General features: G+C 37.0%; 1 protein-coding gene across 4 annotated transcripts in view; it reads right to left on the minus strand.

Moving 5' to 3' along the window:
* Window positions 1-1215: 1215 nt before the first annotated feature.
* ATP8A2 (ATPase phospholipid transporting 8A2) overlaps window positions 1216-17532 on the minus strand; it is a 347289-nt gene continuing 330972 nt past the window's right edge. For all 4 annotated transcript variants that reach the window (XM_039356441.1, XM_039356458.1, XM_039356469.1 and 1 more), the window contains 2 exons: window positions 13256-13347; window positions 1216-5721 (listed from right to left, as the gene is read on the minus strand). In XM_039356441.1, the coding sequence (XP_039212375.1) occupies window positions 5624-5721; window positions 13256-13347 (190 nt within the window). In that variant the 3' untranslated portion in view covers window positions 1216-5623. The remainder of the gene's footprint in view (window positions 5722-13255; window positions 13348-17532) is intronic.

A 17532-nucleotide genomic window follows, 5' to 3' on the forward strand; every position in this document is an offset into this window, starting at 1 on the left:
GGTTACATTCCAAACGATGTTATAACACAGTTTAGAAATGCTTTCAAAAACTGCTTTTGTGTCTATGGATTTTGGATTAATAATAATAATAATATAATAAAGTTGGAAGGGACCTTGGAGGTCATCAAGTCCAACCCGCTGCTCAGGCAGGTAACCCTATACCATTTCGGACAAATGGTTGTCCAATTTCTTCTTAAAAACTTCCAGTGTTGGAACATTCTGGAGGCAGGTTGTTCCACTAGTTAATTGTTCTGTCAGGAAGTTTCTCCTTAGTTCTAGGTTGCTTCTCTCCTTGATTAGTTTCCACCCGTTGCTCCTTGTCCTGCCTTCAGGCGCTTTGGAAAATCACTTGACTCCCTCTTCTTTGTGGTGGCCCCTGAAATATTGGAACACTGCTATCATGTCCCCCCTTGTCCTTCTCTTCATTAAACTAGACATGCCCAATTCCAGCAACCGTTCCTTATATGTTAAATTCAAGATTAAAGAGTTTCTTAAAATAATTCAATAAGGATTTTAAAAAAAATAAAGCAGAGGCATTGACAATGGCTTCCAAAACAGACAATAATAAAATTGGATATGATGAGGTGGAAAATGCATTTTGCTTTTCGGAAGATGTCAATGGAGATTCTCAGTCATCCACGTCATGGTTGTCCCAAAAGTGCTTTTTCAAAAGGCAACTGGGCTTTATTTTTCCTTGAAGTCAGAACTGAAGATACTTCTTGGATGAGAAGTGAAATAACTTCAAGGAAAAATAAAGTCCAGTTGCCTTTTGAAAAAGCTCCTTTGGGATTTTTGGGAAGATGAAGAATTCTGCAAATCTGTTTGGAAGAGCCAAAAGTACTAAAAAATATTTATGGGGAATTTAGAGTCAGATGTAAAAATGTCCATTTATATGGATGAAAGCAATAGAAAGACCAAGAACTAAGTGAGTTGTTGCTTTCCTTGAACAATGCTAATATAATTGGATTGGAAGAACAGTTAGTGTACAGTATAGAGAATTTGGGTAGAAGATATACTCTATGTGACTAAATAGGCTGAAATTCATTAACAGTTTGGGAAACCACAAAGAAATCCTCTGTGAATTATTTGAGACTCATTCTAATTAAACAGACATAATTCTTGTCATGATGCATTGAGAAGAAGGCAGGGCATAACTACCTAGTGTGTTATATGTAATAAATATAAATATCAAATTCATATACTGAAACTTCAAGATAAGACAGAAGAAGTATTTACTTGGCATTTTTAAAATACAATTATATATGTGTGTATATATAAAGGTAAGGCTTTTTATTTACATAAACACTAGATATGATAAAGCTGTGTCTTTGCACACAATAAATTATTACAGTTTTGAAAGGTTACATAAAAGCAGAATATGTCAGTTGTTTTCATATAGTTACCTGTTCATGTCTTCCCAAAGGAAAGTGGGACTGCTGTTAGACTTGATCTCCCCTCCCAACAAATGAAAAATAAGCAAACAAAAATGACAGAAACCTCCATATTTCTTTTTCATGCTAGAAAGACCATGTGAGCATTGTTAATGGTACTGAATAGTGTCATATGTGAGACTTGCAAGGTTGGTGGGATCAGAAGAGGTGAATTTGTATACTTTCAACAATGTTGGGTTCCTTCTCTGAGGGAAACTGATGATATCTTCCTGGTTTGGGATTGCTTCATTTTACTTGCCAATAGATTTAAACATCAACCACTATAATGCTCTAAGCTACACTACAAATGTGGTTTTTTCCAAAAGAGAGAGGAGGAAATTTGGAAATACTGAGTTTTCTGACAATAATTTCAGATCTTTGAAATACGCCCACAAAAGTCTGTTTATTTGGGACAAAGTCATTTCAGACAGTTCCTGCTCATTTTCACTTGCCTTAAAGCAGATCTGAAGTTATGAAAAATGACTTAATCGGAATGTGAGACATATACCACAGGAAAAGAACTAGATGATTTTGACCTAGATCAAAAATACTAGGTGAGTAACCTCAAGATGGGTATAAACAATAGGGCTATCAGATCCAGTCTGCAAAAATCTAGATAGTTTTTTTTTTATATCTCTTTGCTGATATCTTGTGGTTGTCTTGGTTTTTGCAGCCAAGATCTGGTAAGCTAAAATAGAAGTCAAAATCCAACACAGAGTTAGCAAATATAGGTGGTCCTCAGTTTATGATGGCATTTGGGACCAGATCTGCCATCAGTAAGTGACATGGTAATAAAGCGAGGTGTTACTGGATGTATTGCTTGGTGACAGCAATTCCAGCAGTCCCAGTTCCCATAGTTAAATGAGGATTACCTGGGTTGTTGAATGAGGATCTCACATGACTGCTAGCTCTGAATTCTCCATTGACTTTGCTTGTGGAAGCCAGAGAGAATGTTGGAAATAAAATCACAAGATTGTGACTCACTGCGACATTACAATTGTGAGCCAGGAGCTATAGTCACACGACTGTTGAGAATGGTGGAGGACTGTCGTGAGTATCATTCATTCAGCACTGTCTGAACTTTGAAAGGTTGAACAAATGGTTGTAACTTGAGGACCAACTGTAAAGAATTGATTTCATTGTGAATCCTGTAAGGAGCTTCTTTTCAAATAATTCTGTGAATTTAACTTTTTTGGTGTAGATTTGTCTAAGTTCTCTAATTCTTAAAGTTGTGAGGAGAAATTAATTAGCTAAACTGGCAGAATGTATTGTTTAACAGCATCTTAACGCTTTGCAAGTTTCCTTAGAAGTAAGACTCAATGCAATAAATGGGTCTTACTCCCAGGATTGAAGCCTAAGTTTTGCAGTATAGTTATAGTTTCAACTGTTCAAATTTTAAGCTCTGAATTCTAGAAGGACAATTGGTTTTTTTACCTACTGATATGGATAAATGTGTCTAAATTATATTACTATATATGTATATAAACATAATGGGGTAGTAGATAAGACTGCTAATATTTGGTGGGTAGGGTGGCCATTCTAAGTCCTATGTAAAGTAATTTCATCAATCTGCCCCAGAAAGTTTTTATTTTTTTTTAACAGACCTCTCTAACTTATTTTTGTCTTTATTTCTTTGATTATTTTAAACAATTGGCATTCTTCCTGCTTTTTATGAAGCTAATTATATTAATAAGAATAAGCAGGCAGTGCTTTAAATTCAGCTTATTCATATATTTTTACCAGGTTTAGCTGCAAGAAAACCCAACATCAGTGCTTACAATATTATAATCATTTTTCTTCCTTTGTTCTCTAAACTAGACAGCAATGACCAGAAGTTTGGGCCACCATGCTTCTTTTTATTTATTAAACTTATGTGTTGCCCATCTCACTGAAGGCAACTCTACTCATAGTGAACAATACTGTGTGAACCTGAAAAAAAAATGTTGCTCCTCTAAGAATCAGATGCACTTTAATGAATGGACTTCTTAAAGCAACAGTCAAGTCTGAAAAAAAATCAGATTGTTTTAAAGAACAGAAAAGAGGTGCTGCGTGTGTACAAGGCCTAAATAAGTTCTCCCAAATCATTTTGAAAGCTCATGTAGTGTTAGTAGATGCTATGTCCTTCCCAGTTATGGTCCAAGGAAAACCTTCAGAATGTGTGGAGTAAAAAAAAATCTACAGGAAAATGTTAATTCTTAGAAGTGGTACGTACTGAATAATGACAAGCACTGTGCCTTCAGTCTAGGTAAAGAGATGGTTAACTTCTTTTTGCTGGATGAGTGGATCTCTCTGTAACCAAATTTTCTCAGATCTACCTATGTTCCAGAGGACTGTCAGCAAAAAGGACTAATAAAGTGTCAATGTTTTTAAGGCCTTATATACAGCACACAGGAAAACCGGCTGATGCACCTGAGGACAAAGTTGCAATGGTATTTATCTTAAGCTATTCAGAAATGTAGTGAGGCTGCTAGGACTAACTAAGGCTTGCCTAGATAGCAGTACCAGGTGACTCTAAGGGCTTTACTCATGTCTCACTTTCATTTAAAAAAAAATCCAGAAATTAAAATACTGTGAAGAAGAAAAGTTTGGAGGATATTCTTTTTGTGGACCTGTGAACACAACTGCTTACTGGCACGCTAACTAGGCATGTCAACTTATTTTTCTGGTAGGATTTTTGTGATGTTAACAATACATGACAGGTAGAATTATTACCAAACAAAAGCTCCTTTACTAAAAGTGCTCCCTTCTCTTTAACAGAACTATCTTCACAGCACAGAAAGCCCTGCCAGAAGTAGACAACCAAAATATTAGCCGAATACTTTGCAATACAATCTGGATGTATTTGTATAGCCAATCCTCACAGGACAATGTTCCCTGAAGTGGCCACAGCATGACCTTGGGGTTGATTTTAAGAAAAATAAACAACCATCATCACTAACTGAAATTTCCCTCTACTTGTTGCAATACTTCCCACAACATTTAAATCATCTTATGCCATTTCTCCAAGTGGTGAATAGAAACAGAGATGCTTAACTTACTACAGGTTAAGTCTTCATTTATTTCCTTGATATATTTTCTCAAGGGAGGAGGTCACTTTTTCACTGTGTTTATTCAAAAGGAGATCTTGTTACACAGCAGCAAAAACTTTGGGGGTCACCTTAATAAGGACATGTAGTACTTTTCTGATCTTTCCATTATTTCTTAAGGTCCACTTAGTCCAACATGTAGCCTTATATTGTCTCTCAGAAGTTCTAATCAGCTTCACAAGCAGAAGATGTTAAGGCACCAGCTTGTCTCTGCACATGAGCACTGGAATTTTTTAAGTCATGAGCCACAGTGGGGACAAAATGTTAAATTGACTTAAAAGCTAGATGCTTTCTTAGTCTCTTCCTCAGAACATTAAGATATTTTTTTCTTTAGAATTATTACTGTTTCATACCAGAGCAGATTGACCTCACTGCACTTCAGCTGTAGTTTTGAGATACAGGCCTGCCATTCAAATGACTTGGGTGATAGATAGTATTACAGCAGAGTAAATTATTGTGGATGTCTGTGTGTGATTTGTGTAAACAGCTAAGAATTCTATAAAGTATTTTGTATATTGTTGATCCATTCCAAGACAAGCTGATGATGGTTGTTCTGGAGCCTTATTTCTTTCCTCTCCTCTTTTTTTTGAGTTATATTTGCTTCTCTGCACTTCTTTGCCTCTCTGTAAATATTCCAGTGAAATGAACAGTGAATATTATAAAGGCTTCATACATGCAGCTAAGTCTGGGCATGACAAAATGAGAAGTCTGAATTCAGCAAAGCTAGATCAGCGATGGGCCTTATCACCTTTTTCATTTTTCTCTCCAAAACCACAAATGCCCTTTGCCCTGCCTTTTGAAAAATGGCAATAGAAACAAAATGTTTTCAGCATCACACCTTGGGTAGCAGAGGCAAATGTTTCATAAACTATGTAAACCAAAAGAACAGCTGGCTTCTGGCAAGGACTGCCCCCCCCCCACTTCCCACCAAAGTGTGCTCAAGGTCTGGAAGCAGCATAGAGAACAAACTTGTTGGCTAAGGCCACAGTAAAAAGTTTTCCGGTGTTTACATTGCTGCTGCCAGCCTTACTCAAGGGTGTATTCACAGTGGACACATTGATGCACATCTTTTTTCCTCCAGCCACCAATCACAGGGAGAAGTCCATGTTATTCCACTCCGGCTCTCTGCTTTGTAGTGTCGTAGGACCGAACAACTTGAGACTGTGAAACAACCCCGTGCTCCTCCTGAGAAAAAGCGTAACCATCTGGGGGGAGAAGAGGAAAGAGATTTGGAGTCAGAGAGAGGTTACAGTTTGTTTCTTTAACAACCATGAAGAGAGCATACAATATGAGAGGAGATTAGAAGCAGTTAAACCCAGTTCAGCCCACACAACTGCAGTCTTTTTCTAATGTTCTTTCAGAGTAATGTGGATAACAGGGAACAGAAGGGATCATTATTATGATCTCCCTTCTGCCCCTTCATTCAATAGAACAAAACTCAGGGATACTGGCAGATTAAACTTGTCTTCTCCCAAATTCAATATCCTACATGCCTACATCCTTGTTTGTAACTCAAGAGAGAAATATTGGGAGAACTGAACCAAATCTAGAGTGAGGAACCATGGTGCCTCAAACATAACTGCTGCTCAGGGAACATTAATAACGAACATGGTGCCACATTCATTATTTTGAGGGTGAACAGGAGTCATATACCAATGCATACGGTAGTTTTTAAGTACTGTGTGAGAAAGGTTTAGAGTGTTTCTCAACCTTGGCAACTTTGAAGACATGTGGAATTCTGGCTGGCTAGGGAATTCTGGGACTTGAAGTCCATATGTCTTAAAGTTGCCGAGATTAAGAAACACTAGTTTAGAGAAAGCTGGGCCTGCTACCATCTTTTCACTTAAAAATTCTCTTTAGGTACTTCCGTGTGAGGATTCTGTACTATCATTTGAGAGAGGAGCAAATTCTTTTTTCTGCTTCTTCTGCAGTTTATCTTAATCTGCACTACTGTAGATATATATATTTTTTAATTACTCAGACTCAGTCCCCTAAACATCCTAGGCTGGAAGCTTTAGCTTTCCCTCACAGGAACTAATAGATTTTTTTTCTCCACATGACTAAAATTCCACACAACATAGAGAGATGTGGTATATGCATTTTTGTAAGCAATTGAGTTATATGCCTTTTGCATATAGGGATGAAAGGATCTTTTGTTAATCTAAGATAGGTCCCCAAGGGGCAGAGCATAATTTTTGCTCCTTGTTCTTAGCATATGGACATTGGCAGGTATGAACAAAAGAATGGAAATTGGGGAGATCAGGGACTGGACATGATGGTGATGTGCAAACGCTCTTTTTCACACTTATCCTGCTTGGTAAATTTTTATTTTGTTTTATTCTGTTGTAATTTCTTTTCTTTTTTTCTTCTGTTTCTCTCTTATTGCATAACCAGATTTTAGGCCTTTCCTCACTTTCAATAATACAGAGCAAAAGCATCTCCTGGTAACACTTTTGTTCTACTATCACTCCATGATACTGTATTAATCTTGTCCTCATCTCATACATGAAACAAACTTGTCAACCGTAGTTTAGTGATATTAAAGTAGGCTCTTCTGCCTTAAATTGACAAATTCCAAAGATGGAATAAGAGGGAAATCAATTGATTGCAGTGACTTGAAATGGAGACAATACAAATAGGACAGGGATCAGCAATGGAGGCAGTAAAGGTCTTGCTGCAAAGATGTATGGATAGTACTTCAACTGAATAGGGGACAAATATCCTTTGAAACCAATCTCGGCTGAAACACACACACACACACACACACACACACACACACACACACACAAGTAGTCCTCAAATTACAGCCATTTATTTAGTGGTCATTTGAAATTACAATGGTACTAAAAAAAAGTGACTTGTAATGGGTTCTTGCGCTTAATGACCATCACAATATCCCCATAGTTACATCATCAAAATTCGGGTACTTGGCAACTAATGGGTATTTATGACATTTGCAGTGTCCAAGGGTCACATGATTGCTATTTGTGACTTTCCTAGGTGGCTTCCAACAAGCAAAGTTAATGGGGAAAGTCAGATTCACTTAGCAACCATGATTCACTTAACGGCTGTGGTGATTGCAGCAACAGAGGCTCTAAAATTGGACATACTGTAACTCACTTAACAACTGCATTGCTTAGTGATGGAAGTTCTGCTTCCAATGGTAGTTACAACTCAAGAACAGATTAAAAAAAACACAAATGCCTACACACACACACACACACACACACTCATTCATTCATTTAGTCTATTACTTTATCCAGGAATATATAACAACTGTGGTCATTGTTTTAAGTGCAGCCTGGGGAAAAATTAAACATTGAGAAAGAATAGCACCAGGAGACCATTTATACCATGAATGATTCAGAGGTTGCAATCATGGGAAGAAAAAAAAAAAAAAGAATGACCCCTGACAATAAATGTCTTAGATAAGGAATGATCCATAGATTTTCAGTTGTGGACCAATTAAAGATCTTCAATGTAGTACTGACTTTGTAAGATAGAGCTTCTGAAGTTTAAGACCTGAGCAAGTGATAAACATGGAAAAACTTTTTGTAGTAGATAAGAATTAAATTGCTATGCGTTAACCTCCCCTTTCCATTAGTTTTCAGAACCAATCAATGCTGCCATCAGCCCTTCAATCCCACTTTTCTATCCCTAGCTGTTTGAAATGCCAAGGCTACCTATGCATGATTTTTTAAAAAAACCTGAGTACAGATTAAAAATAAATACTGAATTAAATGCTGTTTAATCTCTCACCCAATCTTGTAAATTTAAAAAGAAGTTGTGAAGCACTTTGCTGCAGAGGGGATCCCCTGACCTTTCCTAGAACAGGGGTGTCAAGCTGCCGGCCCGCGGGCTGGTTGCATCATGTGGAGGCCGCGCCCACCCCAATGTGAAAAAAGTCACGATACGTTGCGACATGTCACGTGACAGGGCGAGTTTGACACCCGTGTCCTAGAGTTAGCTTCTCTTTTCCTCCCCTCCTGTCCAATTTTCTCTGTGCTTGCAACTGTGGCATCCTTCTCTTTTCATGCATCACAATGAAAGTTGTGTCCATTGCTTTCTCCTGAGCTTTCAGGAAGTGCTCAAAGCATGAACTGTCTCTGTGAGTCATCACTTCCATTGCTCTGACCACCTGCAATCATTACAGGTTGGAAAGATGCCCAGCAGGGCAGGTGAAGAGAAGGAAGATGGGCTTGTCTGCTGATACTGGGGACTGCAGGAAGAAAGGAAGAAAGGAAAGATACAGCTCTGTAAATTGGCCTTTGTCATAATTTGTGGTTTACATAGTTTGGCTCTGAGATGAATCCTAAGATGCTTCCAGTGTATTTTGAAAATGTTCTCATGCACAGGAAACCATAAAGTGTTCTTGTTGTTGTTATTCATACAGTAGCTGAGAATGAAAAATCCATATAGCAGGATTTAACTGTGCAGCCCACTATTTGACACTGATGTCAAACAGGTGCCAGCGTAAGGAATCAAACTTAGTCCTGCTATCAATTTTTATTTGAATGCTTAGGATGGCAACCATGTCAAGCATTTTGGAAAGCCATTAAAATTGCACTCCTGTTCTTTAATATGCTAAAAACAGGACATACTATTTACAACAGAACCTGGAATGTAGTATAACCCAACCCTCCAGTGATTTTCTTAACTATTTCCCCAAACTACAACTTACTGCTGCAATACATTCTACGTGGGACTGTCCTTGAAGACTACCTGAAAGTTTCATATACTCCAGAATGCTGCATGCCTTTGTATGCCTATTAATACTCCTGCTTTATAGGCTGCACTTGTTGCCCGTTTGCATCAAATTGTGATTCAAGGTGCTGGTTGTTTCCTGTAAAGTTCTATATGGCATAGACTTGGTTATTCAAAAGACCACCTCTCATCTGCCAGCCAATTCAGTTTGGCAAAGTTGGTACTCTCTGGGCCCATTTGCTTAAGCAACCTTATCTATCAGGACCCTGCAATTATGTCTTCTCTGTCATAGCCCCTGACCTCTGGAATGAAGTTCCCTTGCGACTGGGAGAGCCGGCATTCTGCTGGTGTTTCAAAGGGCCTTGAAAACCTAGCTCTTCACCCAGGTCTTTGGCAAAGGAGGATGAACCTCTTTCTGGGGAATGTAGGTCTGTTCTTTGATATTACCCAGTTTTGCCACATTTTCCCCTGTTTTTACTGATGTATTTTTAAATTATTTTCTCCATGTTGTCTTACTTACTGCCCAGAGTTGCTGGGAATCCAGTGCTATGCAAATTCATTGTTACTACTATTATTAGGCAAACTCCAGGATACAGCATTAAATTACAGTTCTCCTTTTCTGTCTTCAGCTTACAAGTCTCCCTGGAACTATCCTCCTTTCCCCAAAAAATACTAATTTACCCTACAGAGTGTTTGCATACAGTCAATCTTTTTCAGCTGATGGCCTTTGTGAACATTCCAGGGATGCCCTTCAAAATGGCAGCCATGGGAAGAAGGGCATGCTTAGTCACAAAATAGCTGCTATGGCAGGTATGGCCAAGCACAAAATATCCATTTACCAGGAGACAAACTACTCAGACTACTCCTAATTAGCCCTTACCACTCCAGCTTATTTTTGTCTGTTTTCTGAATAGTTTTTTTCTTTAGATTTTTATCCTTTTTTAAAATCAAAGCCCCTCAGCCATTCCTCTCCTTCCCCACCACTCAATTTTTTTATTTTCCAAGAATGCCAATAGGTCTTCACAGCCCCCAAAAGGTTGTTAGAAATAAAAATAATACTGAAGACTGGTGGTCTGCTGAATATTAGCTTCCTGCTTAATTTTTTTTAATTACAAGATTCTTGGCGGGAGATTCTCTTGCAGAGCACAGAACCAAATAGGTGGCAAAAGATCTCTCTGCGAACATAAAATTGCTCATAGAAACAGATAGCTCAGGGGTAGCTGACTCAGGAATTCTGGGAGTTGAAGTCCATGAATCATAAAAGAGCCGAGGTTGCCTACCCCTGAGATAGCCCATCTCCAATATAATACAAAGTTCTTTTGATGTAAGCTGCTGTTTGTTAAAAGGAATCTACTGTTTATTTTTCCCCCTTTCTTGTATTCTGTACTATAACATTATTTGACAAGGAGTAATTGAAGTTACTGAGGACTATGGATCAGTATTAAATATTTTTTTAAAAGAGCTTTAAAACTACAATGAAAATTTATGGTAATGAGAAAAACAGACTGATGATTGCAATTATTCTGAACCTGGACTGGCTCCTTTAACAATTCTTCATAATTAATACTTATGAGGGATTAGCTAACAGAATTGAATGGATGCCCTTTTCTTTCTTTGGCTCAGCAACCTAGTAAATGTTATGGGACGACTTTGGCAACCTTATAGAGAATATCGGTGAGCACAAGGTCTTTCTCTGCTGCTCTTTCATGGGCTGGAATAGTCTCTCTCCCCCCCCTCATGCATGGATTTTTGTTCTGGCAGTCTCTCAAATTTCACTCAACCATGGACAGTCATGATAAAGAGGAGTGAATCTACTCTGGAACCAGTGCAGAACTAAAAGGTGAAGGTACAAACCATCAGTGATTAATTTACATTTGTATATACAGCATCTGCAAATAACTTCTGAACTGGAATCCCATATGTGAGATGCGCAGAAATACAAGAATACAAGAAGCCATATAGGGCATGTGTAAAGACCTTTTTTTTTTTTTTTCTAATCCTGATTCTAATTCCTCTTCTATAGCTAAAGGCAGCAGGGTAGTTTTCAAAGGCCAGGGCAAATTGAGTATAGCAACGGAGCTGTGTTCCCCTTTACTGCAGTGCCCTCCAGTAACAGCTCTCTGAAGCAGCTCCCTTGTTTTTCCAAATGCTAGAATCAAGTCCAGCTCCAGCAAACTTAATTCAGGAATGGTTTACTGCAGGTTTCTGTATAAGGGTGAATATTTTATATCACACACCACCTTTTGTGGAGGGTGAGGGCCACTCCATGGCAGATTAAGACTCAATACAAAAACAGTAGGAGAATTTGAAGATTTCTATTTCAATCTATTTTATCAACCCAAATAAAACATTGGAAATAAATTATATAAAGGTTTTCAGGATTCTGCCTGCCTGAAGCATGCTAAATCTCTGAAAAGTTAAGAGAGTAGCATTATATTTGGTGTGTGGGGAAAAGTTGATAAAGAAAGAGTTTAGTTTTGGGGCAAATCAAGCTGGGCCTTCAGAGGGGGAAAGATTCCTTCCCCCCAAAAAAACCCCATCTATTCAAATCAAATTGATTGACTGATTGATTCTTTATGCCACTAAATTCATTCAGAGTCATCGTTGTTTACAAAAATACCAATCAATAATTATAACATATATCCTGCCTGAAAAAAATGTTAAACTTTTTTTTTTTTAAAAAAAAACAGAAGTAAAACATTCTTTCAAAAAAGCACTGAACCTGTATTTAAAAACAGATTAAGTATTTGTTCAACAGAAGACAATAGAAGCTGGAGTATGTAAGAGCCTGTGCCATGCCTCTTTGATGCTTTCTGAAGTGGACAGATGTCTCTTCCAAAGCTAGGTATGTACTCTTTTCTGTTGAATGGGAAGTATCCAGTGACTGAAAGAATACCTACTCATAACCAGCAGTATCCAATAGGAGATGGTAGATTGTACCATTATTGATCACAAAACAGCAAAACCATTGTGTTGGAAGAAAAAGAAAAACCTAACATCAAAACAAAAACTGCTAAATACCCTTTAAACTGCTTCTGTCTAATGAATTGGGGATGAGACAAAGGCAACATCATGAAGAGCCATTATTTTAAAAGGGTAAGAGCAAAACTGCTGTTTAGTGGGAGACACGTACTCTTTCAAATCCATCACTAACCAGTTACTTTTTCTCAACATATGTAACCCTTATAAGAATAACATGGAAGAAAATGATAGGGTATTGTGATTCTTGAAGGAAAAGAAGGTTATAAATGCAAGAAATTATGGAAGAAGGGCAATTAAATTCATCAGAATTCACACAATTAGCTCTGGAACACTTCATTAAAAAAAAACCTTTCTGAAGCCTATGTATCTAACACTAACTCTTCCCTAAGGGCAGATAGGAACTCAGATCTCAAGGAGCAATAATTATGCTGTTGTTTTCTGAGTTTTTCAACTAGCCATGGATCCCCAACCAATCTCAGTAACATAATGGGGGCAGTTACGTATGAAAAAAAATCAAGATGTATATTAATTAATGCTAAGGAAATTATCTGAAGTTTATTTCACTGAAGCAGTACCTAAACCAGAATGCAATGAGATTGCCAGGTTAAAAAAATTACAATCCATATCTGAAAATTGTAAAACAAATGTGTAATTCTGCCATACAAAGGCTTCATTTAAAAACCCTTTCATATGTGCTATACTTCACTAGCAATAGCTTACAAATACAATAACAGTTTAAAAAAATAGTTTCATTGGGATGTTTCTCCTAATAAAAAGAGTGGGAGATGGAAAATGAAAAGATTTTGCAAACATTGACATCTACTTAAATTTTTGGAAAACATACACTAATTACAATTACAATTGTACATTATTTTTTGATCAAGTTCTTCTTGGAATCTAATCTTTGTTTTGCGAAGTTACACAAAACATTGATTTGCACATAAAGTGCCATGTATTGCTTGTGTGTACTTTTCCACAGAGTTTTTACAAGGCAGACTTTTACTTCTGTGGTATTTCAGAACTGAGACTCTCTACACATGTTATAATACTTACGTGACACTCCTTGCTGGACGGAATGAGCACGGAAGAGGCATGGAGGGGTCTTTCGGCCCAGCCTTTTTAACAAATGGTCACGTTCATTCATGCTGCAAGACAAAAGGTAGATTATGAAGCGCCCTCTTAAAAATTTGAAATTCATTGTGACAGAGCAGAGCTTGTTCTTTCCATTCTTCTAATACACTTTTAGAATAAACAAGAACTTAATGAATTCTAATGTCCTCTCAGTATGTGGATGTACAGATTTAGTATTTCAAGTTAACATTAAGGTTCCAGAAGATTGCATTGCATGCTTTGGTGTCAAGCCTACCGTAAAAGGAAAAGGCAGCACAAAGTATTATAAAACATGGTAATATATGTGTTATACTTGTATTTGGTCCTGCTCAGATCTACTCATCTTGGATATAATGATGATGATGATGATCTAATTATAAGAAATGCCTTTTTTGTTTTTCATTTCATGCACAGGCACATTCAGTCAGCTCAAACACAAATGCTAACTAATTACACAGGAACAGCACAGTATGCTTATGGGTCTGGGGCTTATACAAGTAGTCCTCAACTTATGACCATAATTGAACCCAAAATTTATGTTGCTAAATGAGACATTTGTTAAGTGAGTTTTGCCCCATTTTCTTGCCCCAGTTGTTAAGTGAATCATTGCAGTTGTTAAGTGTATAACCTGGTTGTTAAGTGAAATCTGGTTTGCTCATTGACTTTGCTTGTCAGAAGGCTGCAAAAGGTGTTCACATGATCTGGGGACACTGTAACCATCATAAATATGAACCACTTGCTAAGCACCCAAATCTTGGTCACGTGACCATGAGGATGCTGTAATGGTCATAAATGTGAAAAATGGTCATAAGTCACTTTTTTCAGTGAAGTTGTATCTTCAAATAATCACTAAATGAACTGCTGTAAGTCTAGAACTATCTGTACATGAAAGTTGAAGCCACACTGATAAAAGAAAAACTATGTTTTTATTATTCTTAACAAAAGCAGCAATACTAAACTAGAAAGAAAACTTGCTAAGGATTCTGCTGAGCTCATTGGAAAATGAAAAAAGGAAGATGTAGTCCAGAGCTGTGTCTGGAAATACATCCCCCCTAAAAGAAGATTAGGGTTCCCATGAGAAAAAGGTTTTCTTTAATACATATTAGGGCTAATGTGGGGAAAAGTTTTTGCAATATCTCATTGTATTAAAACCTGTGATCACTCAGTGAAGTTTGACAGTGGGAGAGTCAATGTAGATAGAATAGCAAGAGCACTTAGACTTATATACTGCTTCACAGCGCTTTACGGTCCTCTCTAAACAGTTTACAGAGTCAGCATATTGCCCCCTCATTTTACTGACCTCGGAAAGATGGAAATCTGAGTCAACCCTGAGCCGTTGAGAATCGAAATTCTGACAGTGAATAATGAGTTAGATGGCAATACTGCATTCTAACCATTGCACCACCACAGCTCTTAAGAACTTATTGACCCTCACATAATTGTTTTGTGGAAGTTATTGAAGATGTAATGGTAGGTACCATTCTGGATGGTTTTAACAGGATATTGATACATTCATTGAGAGGGACATGACTAGTTTTTCTTGTCTATTTGTATCCATTTCATAAGTCCTGTGGGAAACAGGATGCTGGATTAATCCATCTTCGGCCAAATACAGGACAACTCTGTTCTTCTGTTTCCTTTCTGGTTCAAATATATAATTTTCTTTCTCCATTAAACTAACAATAAACATATTAGAGAAGTACTCTAAACAATTCATGTCATGAAAATGGCCCTGCCTAAACCCATAGCGTTTTTCTTCCAGTAGAAAAACCAACTCATTAATATGTCCACAGTATATCATGTAAACTGTATCTGCAATTTTCTCACAAATAAGATAAAACATAAGCCCAGAAACCTGCATAAAGCATGCAAGAATAAATATATTTTTCAGGAGCTCAGTATAAAGCAGTATTTAAAGTCCTCTTCTTGCCACTAATCAGCCTCCAAATTATGCAAGAGTATATTCCTCTGCAGCCATACAAGTGTTTTTCCCTTGGGTATCATGGAGAATGGACTGCTTATGACAATGATTCATAAAGCCTTATTGAATTGATACACAATATACACAAGTCTCAATAAAATGCCACAAAATATATCATCAAGCATCACCTAATCCATCAAAAGTCCCCATGATAACTTCTAGTACATGTTGCTCTTTTCTTTAGGTGACAAACCTCAATCCTGAACTAGTTTTTACATAAACAAGATAGCAGAATAACAGAGATGCAGGAATAACAACAACAACAACAACAACAGTAATAACAACAACAACAGAAGGGGTAAAGGTCTTTAAAACAATCTGGAAAATCTTCCTTGTCTACAAAATATTTCTGAAAATTGTAATTTTCTGCTTGGATATTGGGCATCATTTACCTTTTATCAGATTTTTTTTTCATGTTTAAAAAAAACTTGGAAGAATGTTATAGCACACCACTTCTGTACTGTTGCACAGAAAACTACATGGACATGTTCTGGTATCTACTAGGAAATAAATCTGACTCAAGAAAGTCTTTATCTTTGTTTCTATAGCTTATGAAATATAATGGAGTAACAAAGAGGAAAAACATTGGGAAATTTCACTTTTAATGATGATTTTCTATGCCGAGATGATGAATTCTTCCAATTTCACCAAGGAAAGAGAATGGGATGGGAATAAAAATTCCAGGGCATCACCCAAGTTCACAATTAACAGCCGTTTTTTTTTTTTTTTTTTTGTCTTATAGACCCATTCCTTTCCTTCCCCCAAAGCAATGGATCCCTAAGCTTGGGCAAGCAACATCTGTCTTGACACATTCAGAGGAAGATCATCAAAACAAACAGAATAATTCAATCCTGACCACAGGGTCCCACTGTCTATTTGTTGGAGTAATTAAAAAAAGATGAGATTCACCACCAATTAACCTACCAAGTACTAATTAGTGTTAATGAGGATTCAAGACACTTGCTGTAGTTTGACCCAGAATATCCTCCAGGGTTCACTAATTGGCTGATGATAAAAATGGGGCATAGAGTCTTAAGGTGGATAGATGCATGAGGATGGATGGTGGGACGGAGAGATGTAATATTGTAGAACCTGCATGCATCCATCCATTCAGGTCCCGCTGATTCTTCTCCATCACTTTTCCACAACAAAAACAAGAACCACTGCTTTTCAGAACAATGCTAGCTGGGTATTTGTAGATAACTTTTAAAAACTGGGGTCACTTATAAAGTACAGAAGACTTCTCTTAGGCAAACCTTATCGAAATGAGCAGGATCACTGTCTTATGTGGTTAATTGCTTCTTTCTTATTCTTTTTAGCAGGAGCTGCTTTCAAGTAAATGTGTTTTGAATTTCAGAAGCTGGAGGAAAAAAATGGGCCAGCAACAGCCTGTGGACTTTAACTCAGAAAAAGATAGAGATATTCAATATTAAGACAAAAAGAAAAGGAAAATGTTGGGATAGGCAGGAAAAGTTTCCTTTGTAAAATGTTTGTTTTTAAAGACTGCTATGCCATGAAATAATTGATATTCTCTACTAAATACACAGATTGATGATTGAAATGAGTATATGCTCATTTCAAAATGCATGGCATGTTTAAGGTATGAACCTTGCATATAAATTGTTTTATATCTTTATTACCTCTATCCATCATATCTATGTGGTCATTAGGAGTGAAAAATGATGGTACAAAACCCCTCCAGCATCTGCACACATATGCACATTATGGTCACAGGTATTTATGTACACAGATACTTCCTTCTGAATGTCAAGTAATCACTAAATCCTATCTATGTTTATTAAAAAGGGTGTCTCTATTTTCAATGTGAGTTATATTCAGGTATAGGATTGCAACCGTAGCTGGTGGAGGGAGACAGGATTTTATTTTTGTTCATACTTAACAGCTGATTGTGACAGGAAGTAAAGTTCCAATAAAATTTTAGGAAAGGAATATAGAGATGGCACTTCACATTCTCACAATCATATATGAAAAAAATAGTTTTAAAAATAGTTCTAGGGCAAATTCATGTTTTAATTACCTTAAACTGTTATTAATACCTACAGTTTAGGGAGTTTTTTTTTTTCATTTAAATACAAGGATGAATTACTTGTCAATTTTTCTTTTGTAAAGTTGCCAGATCTTTAAAACAAACGAAAGAAAATCTAACTCTGGATTAGATCTGGGACCCTGGCTTAATAATAATGAGATGGAGCTATTTCTAAGTCCCTTGTTATAACTT

Source organism: Crotalus tigris, unplaced genomic scaffold (assembly GCF_016545835.1).
Source record: "Crotalus tigris isolate CLP2741 ecotype Arizona unplaced genomic scaffold, ASM1654583v1 scf7180000017573.2180621, whole genome shotgun sequence".
Classification (NCBI taxonomy): domain Eukaryota; kingdom Metazoa; phylum Chordata; class Lepidosauria; order Squamata; family Viperidae; genus Crotalus; species Crotalus tigris.